Consider the following 22,720-nt stretch of genomic DNA (forward strand, 5'->3'; position numbering starts at 1 on the left):
TCTGCAGTGGCCTGGCACCCCAAAGCACCGGACAGATGGAATTAGGACAGTGCCCATTAGGACTGCTGGGGCCCTGGGGCATAGGGATTTCTTAACTGTTTCCAAACTCATTTCATTTGTAATTGAGAACAATTTATACAGCATTAGGGAACACTGAATTCTACACATGAAGGTATTATTCTCGGTTGGCCAAAAACGGCGCTGGCCACAAACCCAGTCCCAAACCTTGTGATGAACTGAGGTTTGTCTGGAAATGATGAAGTGAAGGTTGTTTACAGTTCGTTACACGCAGCTCTTGTGGAGAAATGCTCCTAGTTCCAAACGTGCGCCTCGTCGATGTCCTAACAGGAGCTGAAGTACAGAAAAGCAGAAGCACGTGACATCGCAGCCTCTTATTACTTCCCATGTACAATCCTTGCCTAACTTAAAAACATACTTTATTTTTTGAACTTTTTCCTCTTCAGAGCTTTCCATTCACCCTCCTGTGTAGCCAGGCTGTTAAAAAGCTGCTTCACTTTTCGCTTTCTTTCCGCATCCCTTTGAAGAAAACAAGAAAACCATCTTTGCATCTGTTTTTGGAGGCCGTCTTACCTTCTCCATCCAAGACCCGGGAGCAGTTCAGAGCCACGTGGGCCCGCAACCCGAGACCAGGACAGCCGACGGAGGAGCGGTGGGAGGCACGGGGAGCCCGGTCGCGGGGCTGTGCCCAGGCCGCTGAGAGCAGTGTGAAGGCTGGACCCAGGGCGGCCTGCGGCCCTCTCACCGCTCCATGAGCTCGGAGAGCTGCATCCGGGCCAGGAACTGGTTGTCCTTGCGGATCTCCCGGACGGCCCCTTTGAATTCTCGCTTGTGCTTGTGGATCAGTCTTTTCCTTTCCTGTTCCTCTCTGCTGCTGCCCTGTTTTCTTCCAAACTCGAGGCTAATGGTGGAAGGCCAACGTTAAGGGGGCCCGAGTCTCAGGGGCCCCACCCCAGTACAGCCTGCTCCCGCGCGGCATCTCCCGGGTTCTGCCAGTCCTTGCATCACGGCTGGCCACCCCTCATCTGTCCTGGCCCCAGAAGAGGGGGCTCTCTCCAGAATGGGGGTGCTTTTGGAGGAGCTGCTGCTACTCACACTTTGACCAGCCGGGGGGTGAACAGCTTCAGCGGCACAGGCTTGCTCTTCTCACAGACCAGCGGCTGATAGTGCTTCCTCTGGGCCTCCATTGCTGTCACTATGCTTTTAATCATCTCCTGGAATACATGAGCAAAGCTGATGCACACAGTCCTGCCACCCTGTGGCTTCACGAGCTGCCCAACAGGCCTCTGGGAGGAAGGGGGATGGAGCATGGCAGTGAGACCCCACTTCCCCCAAACCCTCCATGGTCACTCCCCTCTCTGGACCCATGGCTTCATGTGCTAACTAATGGGGTGCAGGTATGAGGCTGGGTTCACAGACGTGGCTGGGCTGTGATGATGGGGGAGGGGAACTGAGGCAGCTCCTGCCCACCTCACAGTGCCGGGCTTGGCAGGACTGGAGACCCAAGGCCACCTAAAGGATATTGTTTAGGAACTTGGACATAGGGCAGATTGTGCTTCTAGATTCTAGCAAACAGGATGGAATCCTCTTTCCCAGAGACAACTGTCCCAATGGGCATCAGTGACCCACCCTTTATGGCCACACGCGGAAGAGCCTTCCCTTGCACGGGGAGGGCAGGGTGCAGGGGCAGCCAGTGGAACCACACAATGGGGCGCTCAGCAGGGCTAAGTTTCTACTGGGCTCTGTGGCTCCTTCCTTTCATTGCAATGGAACCAGGCGGTCAGCCACCTCCATCATGGCCTTGGCTTCCACGAGAGTTGGCTGGAGCTTCTGAGGAACTTCCAGAAGCTGGTTCTATTTCTTTCCCTAGTACAGGTGTGTTCCGGGACTAGGCTTCCTGCACTGTGGGCAAAGCCAGCCCTTGCTCCCTGTCCACGGGACTACACGCAGGCATGACCAGCTCAGCCCACTGAGTCTGTGAACTCCATTGTGGCCTCTTGGCCAGCCGAATCCCACAGGACCAGAGAGCCAGTCTGTCCAGTAAGCTTCAGGTTAGAGACAGGGGCTGACACCTGAGCCTCACCACTTTTCTGAAGCAAGTAACATGACCTGGTGTGGACCATGGCCAGTCTGCCCTGGCCCCAGGGACACATTGGGGCCACAGCGGAGGGGCTGAGCTCATGCAGCCCACGTCCTTGCGGGGCAGAGACGTGACGGTGCAACATGCCTGGGAGGTCCCATGTGGGGGATGCCACTTCTTCACAGGCAGGAAGCCAGGAGACGAGCTAAGTGGCTGTACAGAGTGCTTCAGGCAGAGGGACGGGCTAGTGTGAAGACCCCTGAATGAGGTCAGACACGTCAGACCGCTGCGGTTCAGATTGCCCTGGCTTTGTGGTCCTAACTGCCTTCTGCTCTGACGGGACCCACTGAGAATGCAGGATAGCCCCTAACAATCCCAGGACTGGTGCGGGACTTTGGGGTGACCAGGTGCCAAGATGGGGGCAGGGAGCGCACGGGGCGGTGGGAGTGGGCCTCAGGGCGAGATGAGGGTGAGCTGACGTCCGTGGGGCTTCCAGGTCAGAACGAGGCATCCTTTGTGGCTTCCTGCTGCCTTGAACAGGGCCCCCCCTCTCCCCAGCTGGTATCTAACCCTTGGTGGGCAGTGTGAAGGCTGAAGGGAGCACACGGCTCCTGGATAAAATCCCAGATCCAGACCACCCAGCAGTACACAGGTCTTTCCCATCTATTTCCCCACTGTTCTCATTTTCCCATTTGTGTTTGTATTTTCCAAAGATGGTGTCCTGAACTTCTTGGGCAGCAACCTCAATGACAAAAACACCCACCAACCTGCTCTCCACTCATAGAAACAGCCCAGCCAGGGCAGAAGACCCTTGTGGCCAGGAAGCCTCACCTGGAGCTCCGGGGGGTGATGGCATTCGGCCAGGTGCTCCATCAGGAGGGCTTTGAGGGGCTTCATGATGTCGTGGAAGGACGGCAGAGGGCCATACAGGAGCACACAGCGCTTCACCAGAGCCAGACACACGGCCAGGCAGGACAGTCTGCAAGGGGCGACCAAGACCCAGCCTCAGGGCACGAGGCAAAGCAGAGGGCAGCTCACTCTACTTCAGTCACCAGCGTCAGTAGTCTTGGCAAAAATTAAAATCTCCAACACATAACTCTGAAAAACCCAACGTTGGCCGCAACAGACAGAGGCGACTGTCTGCTCAGGGCCGAGTCGGCGCAGTGACAGCTCAGTGCTCGGCCTTACAGCGACCACCACCACCTCCTGAACAGGAAGGCGAACTGCAGAAAGTGTGATTAACAGCTGAAAAAGAATAGCTCCATTTTATATTACTATTTGCAAAATCAAAAATTTTGAAAATAATACATGTATTTTGGGAAAGTTTTTTTCATGGAGAAAAATGGCCATCAAGACGTGAACAGACACTTCTCTCAAGAATGTGTGCAGGCAGCAGCACCATGATGTTGACCACCACCAGGGAAGTGCCTGTCGGGGCCCTGGGAGAGCTCACCTGACTCACACCCGTGAGGATCGCTAGTACCGAAAAAAGCAGGAAAAGAGGTTAGAGAATCTGGAACCTGGGCACAGCTCAGTGGGAACATAAAAACAGTAAAGCCACTGCAGAGACAGAGCCAAGGGTCCTCAGAAAACTCCACAGAACTGCCATGCGATCCAGCAACCCCACATCTGGGTGTACATCCCAAAGAATTGAAAGCAGGGTCTCAGACAGACTTGTGCACGTACGTCCAGAGCAGCATAAGTCACCATAGCTGAGATGTGGAAGCAGCCCACTGTCCATTGGTGGACGAGTGAATGGGCACAGGGCCGTCTATACATACGTGGAATATTATACAGCTGGGGAAAGGATGGAAGGAAATTCAGAGTCATGTTACACCACCAGTACAGCTGTAGGGTATGATGTTTAGTGAATTAAGCTAGTCACAAAGACACTGTACAATTCCCCTTATATGAGGCCCATGGAGGGGTCCAATCCAGAGACAGAGTCGGATGGTGGGGGCTGGGGACCAGGGAGGCGGAGAGATGTGACAGTGCAGGGTCAGATCCACGGGATGGGCACATCCTGGGGGCGGGCAGGGGCAGCTGCACAGCAATGCCAATTGCTGGACGCACCTGGCTGCTGCGCTTAGACATGGCTAAGGTGGCATATTCTGTTAGGTGTATTTTAGAACACACACACACAAACTTATAATACGTATATCCAAGTAATCTATAATTCAAAAAAGTGAGAGAACAGAACTAGGACTCATGACAAAAAGCTCAGCCAGCCTACTGCTCCACTCCTCCCACCACCCGAACGCGTGTGGGATGGGGTGTGGCGGAGATCCCAACCCCATGAGCGCAGGATGTTTCCATTTATTCATGCCTTTAATTTCTTTCTGCACTGCTACAGTTTTCCTTGTACAAGCCTTTCACCTCTTTGGTTAATTTCTCCTCTCCTGAGTGGAGATGCAGCCCATTGCATGCGGATTTTGTCCTGCTCCTCTGAGTGTGTTTGTCAGCTCTCACTGCTCTGCGGTGCATCCTGTCCCGTGCCCACTGAGGAGCCATGGTCACACCTGTGATGTGTGTCCTGTGATGCGTCTGGCTCCCTGCTTGGCAGTGAGGAGTCGGGTGGCTGTGAGACAAAGCCTGCCGCTGCCCACCGCCGGGCCCTGCGTGTACCTGGTGTGGTTGGCCTCCGTCGTGGTCTGGGCTTTCAGTCCACCTGCCCAGGAGAGGGAGAGACTTTTGCCCTGCCAAGTGGCCATGTCCTTGTCGTCAGAAACCACGAGCAACGTCGAGTTCTTCCCATGTGCTCGGAAAGGATGCACCAGTATGTAACCTGAATTTCAGATGGGACAGGGAGAGAGATGGCTTCTGAGCATTATGGGGCTCAGAGGGCAGGCTCTACAGGGGAGCCTTTAGAAAGTTCACTTTTCACGAACAGAGATGGGGTGTCCGCCTTCTCCGAGTAGGATAGGCCACGCCCCTGCCCTCATGGAGAGACAGGCAAGGACTACCACCCATCAGACATGACATGAAGGAGGCTGAACATCAGAAAGAAACAACAGCGGGATGTGGCGAAGCGGGGACCGGGGGGGGTCGGCTGGGGGTGCTGGGGGGGTGGGAGCGCCCAGCTGGCCAGGTCGGGAAAGCCTGTCCCAGAGGGTGACTGCCCTCCAAGACCTGGCAGGTGTAGGGACTCAACCCATCACCCAGAAGAGCAGCAGAGGCAGCAGGAATGGCCTGTCTGGGCGGGCAGAGGCCTGGTGTGGCCCAGGCCCAGCAGTCGGCGGTGGCTGGGCAGAGGGAGAGGGGCAAGCAGGTTGACAGCCACCCCAACCACCCTTGGGGCTCAGCGCACTCTCCTGGAGTCTGACCGTGAGCACTTTTGGCCAGCCCACTGGGCAGGGCTGTGCAACTGCACACGTGGCACACCGGAGCTCACGGCGAGGGCACAAGGAGCTGAACGGGAGGGACCACCGGCAGCACCAGCTGCAGTCCTTAGTGTCAGAGAACGGCCCTGGCCTGGTAGCGGAGAGGTGCCCTGTGCAGACATGCTGGCATTGGGTCTGGGGCCTGTCCTTGAGAAACGACCTGTGATCAGGCTGGGAAAGGTGAAGGTGACAGGATGAAGCCCAGGCGACTTTGCAAGGATGCTGGCCGGGAGCAGAGTGGGGCAGGGAGAGTGTAGAAGGGGCGGCCCGCGGGGATGGAGGGGAGCTAGGCGAGGAAGGGCAGGGGCGCTGGAACCTCCTCCTCGGATCGTGCTCTCTCCCCGGCAGCACATGGCCTGGCCGCGGGGACCTACGGCAGCCCCCAAGGGGGCTGAGAGTGTGTCTGAGGCCACATTTAAAAAAGCAAAAAAAAAGAGAAATCTTACTGATGCACTTTATTTAGCCAAAAACGAAACTATTGTTTCAACACACGATCACTATAGAAAACAGGTACTTTATATATTTTTGTTGTGGATCTGGGGAGGCCTCGTTCTCTCACCTCATGTGGCCACCGGCTGCTCTGTAGCAAGGAAAAGCAGGACTGCTTCTTTTCCAAAGCGGGGGTGTGCACATGCGCGCACACAGGCCAGGAAGGACCCTGCTCTGGACAGCAGGGCCTCGGAGGTTTTTGCCTTCTTTCTGTTTTTCCACATTCCAACCTTATACGAGGACGCATCATGTTTAGAAGGGAAGAAGTGCCCCCAAATCGACTCACCTCGGCTCTGCCTGTGTGGCAATGCCATGTGAAGAATCCCAAGGAGAAAGTTGACAAGCTCAGGTACAAACCGCTGAGACAGGGCCACGTAGTCGAGGAACAGGCAGCCCACGAACAAGCCCTTCACCACGTCTTGCAGAGACAGGATGGGGCACTGAGAGAGGGACAGGAGCAGTCACCCGCCAGCAGTGATGAGGCCAGAACATGCCCCCGCTTCTGGCAGATGGTGGCTCTACCCCACAGCAGTGCTGAGCAGCAAGATTCAACCAGGCAGCGCCTTCTGTTTGGAGCAGAACGAGGCACACTGCAGCCACTGCAGTAGGTGAGCGCCAATCATACACCTCATCAAGGGAAAGGGGCTCTTTGGACTGTCTTAAACCAAAAGGGGACAGAGCTCCACATCAGGCTTGATGTCTTCACCGCTAACTGGACTGGTGGTGTCTGGGGTCACACACCTGCCGTAACCAGCGAGCGTTGTGGAAGCTGTGCTCGGAGAGGGACCCCAGAGCTCCCGACTTGCTCACAGGCCCCTCTGTGCCAGAGGCTGGGGCACTTTCCTTAGGCCCGACCTCCAGCAGGACCCTTACTCTACTCGACGACACCCCGAGGATGGAGTGGGTCCTGACACACCTGCATGCGAAGCAAGGACGTACCTTAGTGAGTAACTGGCTCATACACACCAGTGCGGGAGTCACAACGGGGTGCCAGAAATCAGACGTTGGAAACAGCATCCCGGCAATTTTCAAATAAATGAGCTGGAAAGAGGGTGTTACACAGGTTAAAGAAGTAAACTGAAGTTTAATACCTGCCTTCATGAAAGGCCCATGGCAAAACTGACTCTGAAACTCCCGGTGGGTGTGGCGAGCCACCTGCGTGCGGTGCCCACGGGGCGGTCCCTGCCCCTGCTCCAGCACCCCCGACCTCACGCGCCACATGAGCCAGACTCTCCTGGGACACGCAACATTTCTCTGGGGCCCGGACCTGGAAAGAGTGGGGACCGTAGCCCTGTCCGAGCTGCTGTCCTGGGGCTTCTGCCGTGGGGAGCAGTGAGTGGGACATGGGCTTCTCAACACAGCTCTCATGGCGCTGCCGCCCCATCTGCCCGTCACGTGACAAATGGGCCCCGCAGCCCCAGAACTCCCTTACAGCTGGTCAACAGGCCTCAGTCCTGAGCAATAGCCCATCTCTCAGGAAGCATTTCTAGAAGCTCTTAAAGCCTAACTTCCTGTCAGGCAGCAGCTCAGGCCAGTGTGGTGTTGGGGGGTGCAGCCTCATAGACCAGGCCCAGGGACGGACCCTCGCCGTCACCGAGACATGAAGCTACCTCAATGACACTCTCCCAAGAGGACATCTAAGAACAGGACTGTGCCGTTTTTGTCTTAGATGATGACAGCAAGCTATTACTTTCGGGGACACGGTGGGTCAGGTACAGCCCCAAGGCTGGCGCACATGGCAGCAGAGAGGCCCCCCTGCGCCTGGCTCGGCATGGCCGCCAGCCACTCCCCTTTGTCCAGAGGCACAAAGAAGTCCTCCAGGGAACCAGAACTGGATTGCTTGGACCCATGGGAACTAGAAAATGTCAAGCACACCCCAGTGGACCCATTTCCTCTTCTCTGCTCAGGCAGGGGTTCAAGTATCAACCAGAGAGCTCCAGGGCAGATGGACAGATACAGCGACATGACCCCTTGATGTTAAGACTCCTCAGAAAACCAGGGGCAGGGAGACACCCCCCAACTGCTCCTCACCCTGCCAGCAAGACAAGTGTGAGCTGAATTAGCAACACCCACATTATGTGTACTAACTCATACCCACTGTCAGGCCTACTGGGCTGGCAGTGCTGGATCACCACCCCCACTGACCAGCCAGGAAGGAGGCCAGTGCCACGCTCGCACAGGGGCTGAGATGGAGGCTGGGCAGCACGCTGACCTCCCCTGCCTCTCAGCCTCCCTTCTAACACACGTGAGTGGAAACAGGCTCCAAAGAGGCAGAGACTGGCTCTTTGACTACAGCTCTAGGTGTCCCCCACTCACTGGTTAAATAGGAAAATGTGGAGGGGGTTGGGTAGAGGCTCACAGACCTAACGTCACCAGCAGTGGTTCACGGACACTGGCTCAGGTCTTATTCTGGAGAGTCTATTAAAACCATTAACATAAATCCTTTATTTTTAAATTTCTGCCAATCACTGTTGATTCATTACAACAGAAAGAGTAGAAAATGAACTGAGCAACTACTTCTTCAAAGTCACAAAAGCTGACAATACAGACACAGGTGTTACAGAACCTAGAAATCTCAGAGCCATCCCATTGTCTCTAGTGAATGAACAGACCTCGAAACTGAGCGGACTGCCCATTGGTTCAGGTCCTTTGGGATATATGCTGTTTCGTGGGCTCTAAAATCTCTTTGCTGTGAAGACTGAATGCAGCCCTACACATACAGAATCACACCAGAAGTTCGTTGTTATTAACTACAATTAGTTAACTGTTAATGGGTAGCTAATCCTTTCAGGGTTTGTTAGCCCACCCCGGAGGATCTGGACCCCGGCCCACCTTCCACGCCAGCTGCCCCGTGCTCACTCATCAGCCCTTCTGTGCTGAGACCCCAGCACGGGACTGCCAGCGTGACTGGCGCCCTGCCCATCCAACTGGCCCCTGCTCACCACGTCCAGCCCTGGAAAGGCCGCCCGGCCCCTGGTCTCAACCATCCCTTCCATCTCGTGCATGGCATCTCGGAGAACAAACTTTAGGGAGCTGCTTGCAGACTCAGGAAACAGCTGGCAAAGACTATATAGCTGCCTGTTCAACAGAAACATCACGGGGAAGGCCAACATCAGGTAACAAAACAGAGAACCCCAAATCCCCACACTGACTGCTTTCCTTGAAGCCACCTGCTGACTTAGGTCAGAACGGGAGCCCCTATGAACCCACTTTTCTTCTTATTGATATCTGGCAGGCCTTCATGGGGACCCACATCACTTGACTAATATTTTTTAACGATAATCTATATCCATTTTTGCCATTCCCTAAAAATCTGGTTGTAACTTTTCTGCAGCGGTAGCAGGAGGAGCAGTTTGTAATAACGGACCATGGGGGGCATGTTTTCCATGCCCAGGGTGGCTGACTATGCTGAGGCACCTTACGTGGGGTGCAACAACTTCTTGTAAGCACTCCTCGAAGTCAGGGCAGAAGCTGGCTCCTGGGAGTGTTGCGTGGGGCAGCCTCTAGGCCACACACTTTCAACAAACCCAACACTCTGCCTTAGGCCTCCCCCCAGCCCATGTGGCACCATGATGGAAGCCCACACACGATTCTCTGCTTTCAGAGGTCCTAGGGCAGCAAGGCCCAGAAACCAGCCCTGCACAGGACAGGAGCAGGCACACAAGAAGGGCCTGCTTCCCTGAGACGGCCAGCCATGCTCGCTTCCTCTGCCATGTGGACCCAACTAGAGGTGGGTGGGGTCCCGGAGCAAAATGAAATGCTGTTGAAATCTTGTTCCTAACAGCTCTCAGCCCACCCAAGTAGAGCTTGGAATTTCACTGAATGAAACAGAAAATTAGTCATCAAATGTAGCTGACCTTGAATGACATATGTTTGAACTGCAAGGTCCACTTGAACTCAAATTTTTTCAATTTTGGAAAATTTTTTGGAGATTTGTGAACATTTGAAAAAACACTTTCTTGTCTCTAGCTGATTTTCTTCTAAGAATGCAGTATACAAATGCACTTAGCATATAACGTGTTAACCAACTGCTCACAGTATCGGTAAGGCTTCCAGTCAATGGTAGCTATTGTTTGTGGGGAGTCAAAATTATAAGGGGATTTTCAACTGAGTTGGAGGTCAGCACCCTGGTCCCCATGCGCCAGCTGTAGTATGATAAGGGTCAGCTGTACTGTGAATAGTCTGAAGGTGCTCAACTGTCTGAAAGTAAACTTGTTTGTAGTTAAAAACATGCCCTACCTATAAGATGACGGCAACAGCAAGGGGGATGTCATGGTTGAAATCAATGAATGTGGTGAGGCCTGTTTACAAGGTCGACCCTGTAACTCCAACATGTGTTCTTATGCCTCTAAACAGGATAGAAATTGTTCCACTCAACCTCACATTCCAGATAACCACCATTTTTACTTACACAACCAACTTATCAATGACTCTGAGGTCTGGAGGATCATTTGCAGCCAAATCTCCAACATATTCCAAAAGGAAGCCAAACAGTTTCTGCAAGAACATGGAATGGGGACAGAGCTCAGTGCTAACAAACTTACAGGCATTCCACATGCACTCCCCACACCCCAGCTAAGACGGGGTGTAAGGGCTGCAACTCACAGTACTCGGGCAAAGAACCCTGCTTCAGGCGAGGAGGAGCAGAGAAAGGGAGAGCTCGGGCCCAGCTCGGGCCCGGAACAGCCAACAGCGCCTCAGTCGTAGACCACACCTCATTCAGTAAATACACACAGTTACTGAAAGAAGAATGGCGCACTGGCAGTTCCCCGTGTCCTAGAGGTCTGGCTTTGCTGCTTGGTGGCCACATGAGGCAAGATCACCAGGCCTCAGTTTTCACATGTGTGAAATGTGGGCATAGTCCCACCTCCCCAAGCCTGCTGCAGACCTCAGGGTGATGCGTGTCACGTCTCGGTCCTCCACCTGCTCTGCACACAGCCAGCAGTCACCTCGTGGCTGTAGGCCCATCCTGCCTGCCTTGGGCAGTTCCTATGCCCAGGCAAGGGGCCACCCACTCCGTCCCAGACCCCACACACACTTGCACCAGCGTACTTCCAATTTTGCTTTGTTTCCTGCTGCGAGACTTGGATGATTGCATTTCTGAATTTTCTCCACCACCAAAAGCTGCTCCTCCACTGACTTTCCGGATAATAAAGATCTCAGTTCCTCACAGGACTCGGGAGCTATTGGAATACAGAACACTCCACACTTACTGTCTGACGTGTGACTCACGGCCACTTCTGATAACATGGAATAAACACTAAACACAACTGAGGTCCTATTACTTCTCTTACTTTACCAAAGGGATATGACAGAAGATCTACTGTAGAGATAATTCACTTTGCCTTACATTACAATCACTGTAAATATGTGCAGTGTGTGCTGGTGTGACCTGTGAGGTCTGCCTGAAACGGGCTACCGGTGATGGGGTCTCGAGAACAGCCTCCCAGAAGAAACAACCTCCAGCCTCTTCTTGATCAGAAAGTCACGTAAATGCCCAACACGTGGTGAGTCAAGGCAGTGACATGGTTTCAGTGCCCCCACCTGAGACTGCCCCTGATGGAAACCCCTCCCAAGGAAGCCAGCCTCACTAGCTGGTTCACCCTTTGCAAATTCCGTAAGTCACAGGCAACTCAGAACAGTCAGCAGACTTGGACTTCTCTCTATAGGAGCTGTCACGTGCCCAAACAAGAGTGCCTAGGCCTGAACACGGCTCTGACCTCCCAGGACCTGCCCATGTCTGTGGGACTGTGAGGGTCCCTCATCCCACTGCTGGCCCTGCAGACCAGCCTGCAGCCACGCAGCATGAGCCAGTGTTCTGGCCAGCATGTGGACCAGGTCCCGGGTAACAGCAGAGGTCTCAGACCGCAAGCAGGAAGGAAGCTGTGACCATCTGAGAGCCCCTGGACCTGAGCAGAAAGGTAGCTGTGACTGCCTGCAGGCCACACTACAGTGGGACGTGTCCATGCATCCAGGTGCACCTTTGGTCCCCCATTCCTACACAGCCCCTCAAGGCGGACGTGCCACCAGGTCACGGAGCTTATCCTCTGTGAAATGCAAGGAAACCCGCCTGCCTACCTGCGCATGTGTCAGTCGGCTCGGTGCCGGCGGCTGCCCAAGTGTTTTGGCCGCCTCTGCTCGCTGGCCTTCCCCCAGGCACCCGCCGCTGCGCTGCCCTGGGCCTCTCACTCTCCTCGATGCCCGCACCCGACTCCAGGCCCGAGTGGCTCTCCTCGGGGTCCTCCTCGCGTGAGTCGTCGCCCTCCTCCTGCTCGCTCTCCCCGGCACCAGCTTCGCCACTCTCCTCAGCGTTCACCCTTCCGTCCTAGGAGCACATGGGGCCTGAGGCGTTGCTGCCTGGGGCAGACCGCGGCGCTGTGCAGCAACCAGGCGTCACCCCGCCCGTCTGCAGGGAGCAGGTCCTACGCACTGCGATGGTCCACTGGAGCCAGGCCTCCCCGCTCACCTCCTGGGATGCTGTCCCGAGCCCTGTCTCCCACACCCCTACCACCAGGACTCTGGGCTGGGCTCAGCCTCTCCCCGGGGTGACTGCAGGCGCCAGCAGCTGCCGAGGCGGCAGGGCTTCCCGCATCTGGGCTGCACCTGGAGGGACCTAAACGCCTGGAGGGGATCCAACTGCACCCCAGCAACCCAGTGGTTTGTGAGGCCGGTTTCCTGTCTCGGATCCTTTTCTGCTCACACATGGTCTACTTCTGTTTTCCTGCCCTGAACTGACTGATACACTTTCAAAGGGGGAACCTTCTGGTGTTCATGAATTAAAAACTGCACCAATCTTAGAAACTCAATAGTTCTATTCAGTGTTTCACACTCTAAGCTTGAGTTGGCTGCTTCTGTATCAGCGCTGAGCTATGCTGCTAATCACACTTATAAACAAAAGCAGCTGGCCACAAAAGCTGTCCCGTTCCCGGGAGATGCTGGGGACCGAGGTCACGGTCTGCTCCCAGCGCTCACCTCAGACACACAGACACCGAGGAAGAACAGCACAGAAAGGGGGTCTTTGTAAAGACCTGTGCTTTTCATCACATCAGTGATAAGTCGACTGAAAGAAATACCAGAAACTGTGCTCTTGAAAAAAAGATGAAGGTAACTGCCTTACTTTGTAAGAAAGCAGACGCCTGTCATCTTTATCCAGTATGAAGCCATCATTTAAGTCATCCGCTGACGTATGTTCTGGTTTCTTAGTGTTTCCATCCTCATCCTTTGCAAGCATTCTTCGGAGCCTCTCGGCCTGAGGAGGAGGGAAGAAGAGCTGCGAGCTGTGCTCCCCGGACACGGGAGAGGCAGGCAGCCCGGCCGTGACTGCGAGGAGCCCGCAGCCTGCAGCCCGCTTCTAGTCTCCACTCAATGTGCAAACACCTGGTAAGCATCATACACAAGACTTTCCAACTTAAGAGAAATAAATATAAATATCGGGGCGGAAATACTCTCTAGTCACAAGGCAGGCAACCTGTTATTCTGAGGCCTGTCTGTCCAACCATGCCGACCGGCCCCTTACACTGAGGCCCGCACGTGCTCAGGCAAGTAGCTCAACTGCTTTCTTACCCAAAAGTCTGCACCGACACAGGATGAGGCCCACTGTGTGGTCATACCGAAAAGGCCAGCTGTAGACAGCGTTTCTCCATTTCGTTTGTCTTAATGTAATGGAGCCCAGAACGCCTCTGGCGGAGGCGAGGAGCTCTGTGCTGTGCTTGTTTGGAGGTAGGGGATTAGAAGAAATGTCCATGTTTTATCTGTGTATTGTCTCTTTTTGCTTTCATAATGAGAAAACAGGTATAATAGTAAAATGGACATAAACTTGAAATAGCCTCAAAAGGTTCCACTGATGAAATAGCACACCTCCATCTCACCGAACGACCCCAGGGCCGCACACGAGGGGGCCACAGCTTTGCCCACAGCACCGGCCCCGTCACCCACCTCCAGGCCCCTGAGCCGCTCCTGCGCTTCCTCTGCCAGCTCCTCTTCTGTTTTCATTCTGTTCGATGGTTGCGCCTTCATTTCAAAGCCAAGCTCACGAACCATTACATCATAGGCGTCAGGCTAGGGCAGAAAGAAGAAAATTTCATTTGAAGAGGAAAGATCTGCACAGCCAGCTTCCTGTGCATCCCAGCAATAGCTGGACACCATTAGGGAGAAGCTGAGCCACAGGGCAAATCTTTTCTTCTTGAGAGAAAGCTATTGTAATCAGCCTTGAGAACATGTTTAGGTCATAGAGGACTTTTTGCTCATAGGATATTACCAAAATACATATGCTTTATAAACTAACATTGCTCATCTAGGTCTGAAGCCCACAAAATGGAAGACTTGGATAAAAGGGCCAGCAATGGTAAGGGCGACAAAGATGTACAGACGGCCACGCGACAAGGCGATCTGGCGAAATCCCAAGGATTTCCTACAAAGCTGCTACTCGAATGAATGCAATGTTTCTAATAATTTAGATTAAAAGCGTGGTAGGAGCCAAATACTGTTTAGAGGGAAAACAAGCCAACACACAGCATTTTGGCAGACACAACAGGAAAACCCAAACACCATCTGAAAGCCTCCCCCTGAAGTACTTCTCGTACCAAGAAACAACCATTTTCTTTAATTATTCTGGAATAGATATCGAAGTAACTTTGAGTCTGTTTCCACCCTGATGTAACACATACAAGTTCAGCAGAAAATTTAAGTCCCAACAGAAATGGAGACTGGGAGCTGCTGGCGCAGAGGCGACAGGCCGGCAGAGCAGCCCGACGTCCGCCCTCTCGCAGAGCAAGGGCCGCTCGTGGCCGGGGGTGCGGCTCTCGCTTCAGCCGCCCGCCGCGCACCTTGGGCCTCTCCGGCGTGTCTCTGCTCTCTGCCGTGTGTGTTCTGTGCGCCAGGAGAGTCTGGATCTCTTTCCAGTCCTGGTCTAGCTTCTCTGTGAGCTCAAGGGCATCTTCTCGCTGAGCTTGTCTCACCCTCTGAGGAAAGAACAAACATGGCACAGCCGTTACCGCTAGACTCCACCCAGGCGGCCTGCTGTCAGTGTCCAGGCCACAGGCGGCCACCACTCAGTCAACACCCAGTGCGTCGGCAGAAAAGAGACCATGGGAATCAGGGGCTCACAGGCAGAGCTACAAAATGTCATCACACAGAACTGAGTTCCTGCTGTCAATCACCTAGGCGCTCTGAGCAGTTCAGTTAGTGAAAAAGTGATGTTTTACGAATTCCGTATATAGCAAAATACTAAAATCAACCAAAATAATCCCAAAGCCACAAGCCATCCAAAGTATTTGCCTGATTAAATTTAAAATATTTCTATTCAAAGTGAATGCTTTTATTAAATCCACAGAAAATATTAAATACATTTCCCTAAAAATGTACAGGGAAGAAAAGCTCAAAAATATTTCGAGCACCTTGGACGAGGGAGCCCTCACATCCAGAACGCTGCCCGACTTGCCTTCTCTCGCCGGGACTCTGCGATGAGCTCTGCGATCAGGTCCCGGTGCGACCTGGGTTCCTCCCCCTCCTCGCCGTGCTGCCCAGTGGCCTTCCTGTGAAGGATCCCGCCGCCACCTCCAAAATGGGCCGCAGTCAGCTCGGCTGGAGACAAAAGGCAGAGAGCAGTTGGGTGACCCCAGGCGCTGGCCCAGGCGGCGTTCTCTGCAAACATCTCTCCAAGTACAGCCTTGAATATGGAACTGACTCCACATTCAAAAAAAATCCCTCCACACAGAAGCTGGCACACACTAGGCTGTGGCACCTGAGAAAAACCCAGGGCGAGCCACGCCAGGAAGACCCAGACGCAAAGATGCCGGCTGGAAACAGCAAGGCCCTATCTGCTAACTGCAGGCACGGCTCACAGAGGCGCAGCAAACACAAAACAAGCTGGAACCCGAGTCCTGGAACGGAGGGTCCACGGTCGGGCCTCTTCAGCCCCCGTTCCTCACTCTGCAAGCAGAGACTTGGTGACGAAAGGTCCTGCTGGCAGGAGCCTGAGCCAGCAACAGTCACCCTGAGTCACCAGGGCAGGGGAAGGGGACAAAATGTGGGAACCATTGAACTGGGAATGGAAAGAAACCTTTAAAAAAAACAATTTCTTGGACGAGAAAAATGGAGGCTTTTGATGTTAAGTGATTTTACCGTAAGCCTCTGCCAGGAGCACAAACAGAAACGATGGGTAAGTGTCTTTCCTACAGGCCTTCGGCCCAGCCAGACGCAGTCCCACAATCCCCGCCGGCCTCCCCTCTTGCTTGACCGGTGCTTCCTTAGCGCTGCCACTAGGTCGAATCAAGCTCCCCACCTGCGAGGGTGAGCGTGTGTGGAGGAAAGAAGACGCACTGCATTTAAAACCCGGCTCCAGACCAGGAGCTCCTGGTCCCCTCCCACCCTTACCGAGAAAACTGTAGGCAGCTTGCTCACCCCAGCCAAGCAGAGTGGCTCTGGGCCTTCCTCCTGCTCCCCCCCACTGGGCCCCCACAGCTGGCTGGGGCCAGCCCTCGATGAATGGCAATCCCGCCTCTCCAGCTGCTCGGGCCAAAACCCTGGGCCTCAGCCTGGGTTCCTCTTCTTCTCCCAGGCCTGACATCTAATTCATCAGGTCATCCCGTTGGCTCTGCCCTGTTGGACTGGGTAGCTCCGGTTGCCTGTCACCATTCCTCGCTCACCCCTGGCCATCCTGGCCCATCCCAGGCCCCTCCTGAGGCCCCTGACTGCTTCCCCAACAAGAGTGCCCAGGGCTGCATGGCCACCACCTTCTTAGGGAGGCCCATCACTACCTAGTGGCAAGGCCTAGCCCGTCTGGCTTACTTTTACCCCCCATTTTTGGTTTTCATCCGTCTGCACAGTTCGGTGATGTGTTTCCTGAACTGCAGGACAGCTCTGCTCACTATTTCCCTAGACCCAAGAGCAGCCTGGCATATAAGCCAGTATTTGCTGAATTAATGAATGATGATTCCTTGGCTTCCTGGAAAATTCAGCACATCAGAAAACATGACTCATTTAGTATTGTAGCAAATCAAGGTTGTTCATAGTATTTTCTGAGGATAAAAATGTACAAAATGCCAACTAATAAGTCAGTACTACGTAAGATTCAGAAAAGAATTCTTGGAAAAAGAAAAAATTAAAGCTTCCATTAGTGTGCTTTTATAAGAATAAGAATGCTTTCTAGGTACTTATCTATTTTAAACCCAAATAGTTTACCTTACAGAACCATAAACACTTGTTTTCCCGGGGTGAACTGAGCAGCACCGTGGTGTCAGCCCAGGGTGGCACGGACTGGGGTTGGCGGCAGGGCCTTGGGGAAGCTCCCACCTCCGCCCTCACACGGCCTACTGCGGCGGGCCACTGGGCAACCCCTGCCGCACAGGCTACCTGAAGAGGGGATTCTCCATCCAGGACATACTGTGGTGTGGACACAGTGTGTGTTTCCTAATGATTCATTTTTATTGCCAAGTGTAAGAGCTTTTCCTTTTGTAGTTACATGGTTTTGATCAGCTCGTAGAACCGAAGGATGATAAGAAATCTCAGGTGAACAGCTGAGTCCCCAGGACCAACACCTGGAAGCAGTGGGACAGAGCTGCCCGCTAGTCACCTGAGCACCACAGCCTTCCGGCCCGACAATGTCACGGCTGCTCACTGGGTGAGGAAAGACCAGGCCCCCCAACATGACCGACATGATGGTACTGGGCCGCCGCCTTCGGCCACAGGGACTTGGGACTCCCCAGGTAGACACGTTCAGTAGTGAAGCACGCACAAACAGTCTGAAACAATGCAGAGTGCAGAGAGAGGCACAGGAGATCAAACCACTGCCATTCCCTCCATGACCTCGTAGCTGTAGGCCCCCTCCGGGGCTAAGGAGCAGAGGCGCGGGCCCCCTTGTTCCTAACCTTCCACCGCAGGATTACCCAAATAGCAAAAAGGCTGTCACGGATTTTAATGCCTCAGCTTCCCACACACTACAAAGACAAAGCTCTGAGTCGGTTTCAGTTTTGTGCAGTCTTGCTCTGAAGATGTTATGCTGGAAAATGGGGTACTCCAACTGTAAGGAACACAGACATGACCGCCACTTTATACAGAATCCAAGATGATCAGATTTGGGCTGAGTCCAAACTCAGTTCGGTTGTACTTAGGGTCAGTTAATGGTAAAATTTAATCTGCTTTGTTACTATCTATAAATAAGCAGCTCAATTATTATTCTCCCACAAAACTGTCATAACTGGTTCCATAGTTAGTAAAGATTAGAAGAACTGTGTAAACACTGTGAGGACAAACATTAGGTCAGAACTGTCAGTGGCAGCCGAAGCGCATGGGTTGGGAGAGGAGCTGACTTGGGAACCAGCAGGCCTTGGGCGGGAGGCGTTTATCCACAGCTCTGACTCGCAGGTTGGATGAATCGCCTTGTTTCTCTGAGCTTGTGGGTAAAATGAGACAAGCTGATGTTCATATAAAACGAAGGGCTACTGAACTGCTCTCTCAGCCTACAAAAATCTGCCTGTCTGTAGATCTGTCTTTTCTACACAAATGTACCTTCTTAAAGTTGTAAAAGTAAAAAAATTAGACAAAAAACCCTGTTACACGTAGAGTTTCCTGCAAGGCTAATGACCAGTGACACTGCCACCCAACACCATTTCCCTAGGGCTCCACAAAGGGCACTGAGCAGACGGCAGCCCGGCCCCCGGCCTGTACCAGACAGAGCTCCTCCTCCCGCGTCGTCATCACTGTCCGCAACGTCATCATGCTTTTCCATGTCTGCCAGAGACTGGCCGTAATGAGTTAATTCCTCATCTTCATTTAGGTTGTAGATGTTTTTTTTTTCGTGTTGTCGCTGACAGAAGAGAAAAGGTTATCAGCTTCCTGAAGTTTCCATATCTACTGAATAGCAAAAACCAATTATTTCCCCATCATTCGTGCAATGTGACAATGTAGCCTGGGCAGCTTTAAGATTATTCCAGGTCATTTGAGCAATGATTCAGCACGAAGAGGACCCACACAAGGTGAATGAAGCAATGGGCCAGTCTCAGCTGCTGGTACCTCACACAGCCTTCCCACCAGCAGTGTCCCACGGTCCGTGTGCCTGCACCTAGCCTCACTGACGGCAGCAGTGCGGCCAACCCGGGGATACGCCACGGCCATGCACTCCGGGCAAGATGCTGTCCCACCCAACTGGTATTTACAGAGGGCTGCTTCTCTGGGCCAGCTACGCAAGGGGTACGTAAGGCCCTCCTCCTGGAGCCTGACTTCCACGGGGACCCCCCAGCTCTCTGCCATACCTGTTGTTCCAGAGCAAACCTCTTCATCATCTTCTCCTCTGGGCTCATGCCGCTGTTATATTCTCCAAAGCGCTTATCAGTAAATACGTTGGCCTTATCTCTTTCTTTGTATTCCTTTAGTAAAGTCTGGGTGCGCTGAAAAACAGATCATCAAAGAATCTCACACTGGTCCCGGCAACTCTGAGCTGCTGGCTTGACGACCTGCACCCCCAATGGGGAAACGCCCCACGGGGGACAGAGGGTGTTCCTGGCAAACTGGCCATTCTGTATGCCTTCGGCCACTGAAACCTACAGTCCAAAAATTACTGAGGGGAAACTGGCTTGCTGCACACAACGGAGGCAGAGAGAATGATGTCTGGAGCCGAGGGGGCTCTCCAGGGTGTGCTGTGTACTTCCCCCGCAATGCCAAAGGTCACAGAGAAGCCAGAGCAACCACAGAGAAGGCAGAGCCACTGAGCACTCGGAGGGAATGCCATCAAGTAAGGAAGCCAGGGGACCGGGGTTCCGGCTGAGAAGCAGGGAAAATGGAACAAAGGGCTGAAAAGGAAGCCACATGTCCTCTACAACATGACCAGTTATGGACACAAAGGCTGTAGGAGCATCGCCTGTCTTCTCTGCTTGTCGTACAAACATGTTCATATGTATATACATACAGCCAATCCTGGTTATCCCCGGGTTCCAGATTTGCAAATTTGTCTATTTGCCAAAATTTATTTGTAACTCCAGGTCAACATTCACAGCACTCTGGTGGCTGTCCATGGATATATGTATGAGGCCTGGAAGATGCACTCGAGTGTGGACCCCGAGTCCCACGAGCCCACCGCTTCCCAGCTAGAACTCTGGGACACCTAACCTCTCCATCCCCCATTGGCCTCACCTGTAAAAAGGGAATGTAGGACGCACCTCAGGTGCTAAAGGGCTCACAGGAGCCCAAAGAGGACGGCTCAGGATAGAGCTGGGGAGTGACTTCAGTCTGCACTTGGGTCTCAGCTACGCCACCTCCAACCAAAAGAAAGTCACACAACTGCTCCTTGTCTCAGTTTCCCCATGTTCAAATGGGGATAAAACAGGACTGCTCTCAGAAGGCTGAGAAGATTATATGTAGACTTAACACAATACCTGTCCGGTGGTAAAGGATCAACAGGTACATTACCTCTCGTTATTTTACAAATTCTGTGAGAAGAGAGGAAACCAAGGCACAGCTATAAAGTGATGGCGGGCCTGGCTGGCACCTGCAGTCTCAACACAGAGCCCACCCTGGCTATATGTTCAGGCAGCACCCCCCGACAGTGCTGCCCCCGCTTGGAGAAGAGAAGACATAAAGGACAGCCCACTTCTGAGGGACTGTCAGATCCCACCTTGCCAACCTCATGTGTCCCTAGACACCCACCATGCTTTATCTCAACCACATGGCCTGTGTTCCCTCAAGGGAGCTGAGCTCTCCATCCTGCACTGTGCCCCATCCCCCACTACACGGGACAGTGTGCCTTTGTCCCCACCTCTGACCATCCTGCTCACCCTCCTGCGCGAGTGTGACTCCTTCTATGAAGAATTTTCTGACGTTGCCATCACATCTCCTGACTGCGAGGTGGTCCCCAGCACTGGGGTCCCACGTCTGATTCCTTCAAATACTTGATTTTCTACTCTGGGCCAAGCCCTGGGGATTTAGAGGAAGCAGCACCTGCCCACCCTTCCCCCCTCCCCCCCATTATTCACCCCAGGCCTTTAGCACAGCAGGCAAGTGGACCTGTCAGAGGCTGGAAGCAGGAGCCACCTGCCTTATCTGGGCTGCTGGTCTGAGAAAGCGTCAGAAGCAGCTGGGCTGGCCCCTGAGAGATCGGGGGTAAGATGCCTTTTTGGACTAAACAAGAGACAAAGGAAGGACAACAGGTTGGGGCCAGATTGTGAGAGTCTGAGGATGCCAAGCTGGAGAAGAGCTAGAATTTAGAAAACGCTCACTATGCACCAGATGTGCTATTGCACTGAATCCTCACAATCACCATGAGGGACAGGGTGTGTGTTACTGTCCCCACTTCAGGAATGAGAAAACTGAGGCTTAAGAAGTGAAGACAAACGTGTCTACTCCAGAGCCCACATTACGGGACACCCTGTAGTCATTTGTAAGCTTGTCTGGTCTGCTATACACACTGCTGTCTCTACGCCACGTAAAGAGCAACTGAATTGCGCCCTGTGTGACAATATAGCTTATGAGCCCTGGAAGGCAGGGGCCAAAGCTAAATTTACCTTTATCTCCCCAGCACCTAGAACAGAGTTTAAACGTATGCTCTAAGCAGACCATAAAAGCTTCGCAGACAGTCAAATCCAGTGCAAGTCCCCAGCCCTTGTTAGTTGTGTGACCATAGGAAATTTACTTTCCTTCCTGTACCTTAATTTTTCACCATCCTACTAATATACTTTCCTCAAAGTAACAATAAATATTGTTGAACAAACCAATTAACATGTCTCGGAAGCTGCATATTGAATGCCATTTGAACTTAATTTGAAAAGTACAGAATACTCTGGGACCTTAAGTACAGGAAAGATGGAAGCTCTGAGACTCTCTAGAGAAGGGGGCATTTCGTTACCCTGCAAGGGGGCAGGTCATGTGCTTCAAAGGAAAGACACACTTATTCTTCACACATCTACTGAGCATCCTATGTAATCCACCATCCCATCCAGAAGACCCACGTCCCTAGACCAGCAGTGCTCAGCGTCTCGCAGAAGCACGGTGGCAGTTCCGTATCGGAGCCCCGGCAGCTCTGCCGAGGGGGGCGGAGTCGTCCCAGGGAGACACTCGTGTGCGGGGTTTCGGAGGGACAGGCCTTTCCAGGGACGCGGAGCATGGCGCAGGTCTAACGGACGCGCGCTGAGCCGGCGCTGTCCTAAGGACCTGGGTGAACGGGTTCGATTCTCCCAACAGCCCTAGGGCCTCCCCCTGGCCCCCCGGCTCGCCAGGGTGCGGCCCGAATCCAGGCGGTCAGGCTCCCGAGTCCGTGCTGCGCCGAAGCGGTCGGCCAGGCCCGAGCGGGGCTCAGGGGGCCCGCGGCGGGCGGCGCCCGGCTTACCTTCTGGAGGGCCCGCGCGCGCGACACCCCGGGTAGCCCCACGTCGTGGCGCGTCTTCCTGCCCAGGACATGGAACTTCTGCCTGTTGACTTTCACCTCGAACGGGTTGGGGTTGGGCCTCGCACGGCCGCCGCGCGACACAGCCGGGGCCCCGGGGGCCTTCCGGCGCGGCCCGGCCGACCTGGCCTTGCCCATGGCCCCGCGCCGCACCGCACCGCCAGGCGCCCGGCTCCCCGCGGCCCCGGAGAGAGAGGAGACCGAGCGGCGGGCGCGACAGCCGGCTCGAGAACGGGCCCCTTCGGGAAGCACGTGCGCGGACGCGAACCGCCGCTGCGCTTCTCTACCCGGGCCCGCGAGGAGCGCGCACTTCCGCCGACGTACCGGGCCCGCGAGGAGCGCGCACTTCCGCCGACGTGAAGCGCGCACTCCCGCTGACGT

At 53.9% G+C, this 22,720-nt stretch overlaps 2 protein-coding genes across 2 annotated transcripts in view; one reads left to right on the forward strand and one right to left on the reverse strand.

Annotated features, from left to right (window-relative positions):
- Positions 1-98: 98 nt before the first annotated feature.
- NOP14 (NOP14 nucleolar protein) lies at positions 99-22,677 on the reverse strand. Its single transcript, XM_036992253.2, has 19 exons — positions 22,283-22,677; positions 19,218-19,352; positions 18,634-18,772; positions 15,407-15,549; positions 14,793-14,927; positions 13,903-14,025; positions 13,085-13,216; positions 12,046-12,292; positions 11,020-11,150; positions 10,379-10,464; positions 8,910-9,045; positions 6,907-7,008; positions 6,254-6,407; positions 4,724-4,883; positions 2,930-3,077; positions 1,114-1,232; positions 764-919; positions 437-537; positions 99-351 (listed from the first exon to the last, which is right to left on the reverse strand). The coding sequence occupies exons 1-18, from the start codon at positions 22,475-22,477 to the stop codon at positions 438-440; spliced, it is 2,541 nt and encodes an 846-aa protein (XP_036848148.2). The 5' UTR covers positions 22,478-22,677; the 3' UTR covers positions 99-351; position 437.
- The window catches only part of GRK4 (G protein-coupled receptor kinase 4), a 28,287-nt gene continuing 28,042 nt past the window's right edge, over positions 22,476-22,720 (forward strand). The window contains exon 1 of the mRNA XM_073238084.1: positions 22,476-22,659. Within this exon, the coding sequence (XP_073094185.1) occupies positions 22,476-22,659 (184 nt within the window). The remainder of the gene's footprint in view (positions 22,660-22,720) is intronic.

This window comes from Manis javanica, chromosome 5 (assembly GCF_040802235.1).
Source record: "Manis javanica isolate MJ-LG chromosome 5, MJ_LKY, whole genome shotgun sequence".
NCBI classification, from domain to species: Eukaryota; Metazoa; Chordata; class Mammalia; order Pholidota; family Manidae; genus Manis; species Manis javanica.

Coding starts and splice junctions, on each gene's coding strand:
- NOP14 (XM_036992253.2), bottom strand. CDS start 22,477: ATGGGCAAGGCCAGGTCGGCCGGGCCGCGCCGGAAGGCCCCCGGGGCC. Junction 14,928..15,406: donor CAGAGTCCCGGCGAGAGAAG/GCAAGTCGGGCA, acceptor TTCTTTCCTCAG/AGGGTGAGACAAGCTCAGCG. Junction 13,217..13,902: donor AGCGGCTCAGGGGCCTGGAG/GTGGGTGACGGG, acceptor CCTCCTCCTCAG/GCCGAGAGGCTCCGAAGAAT.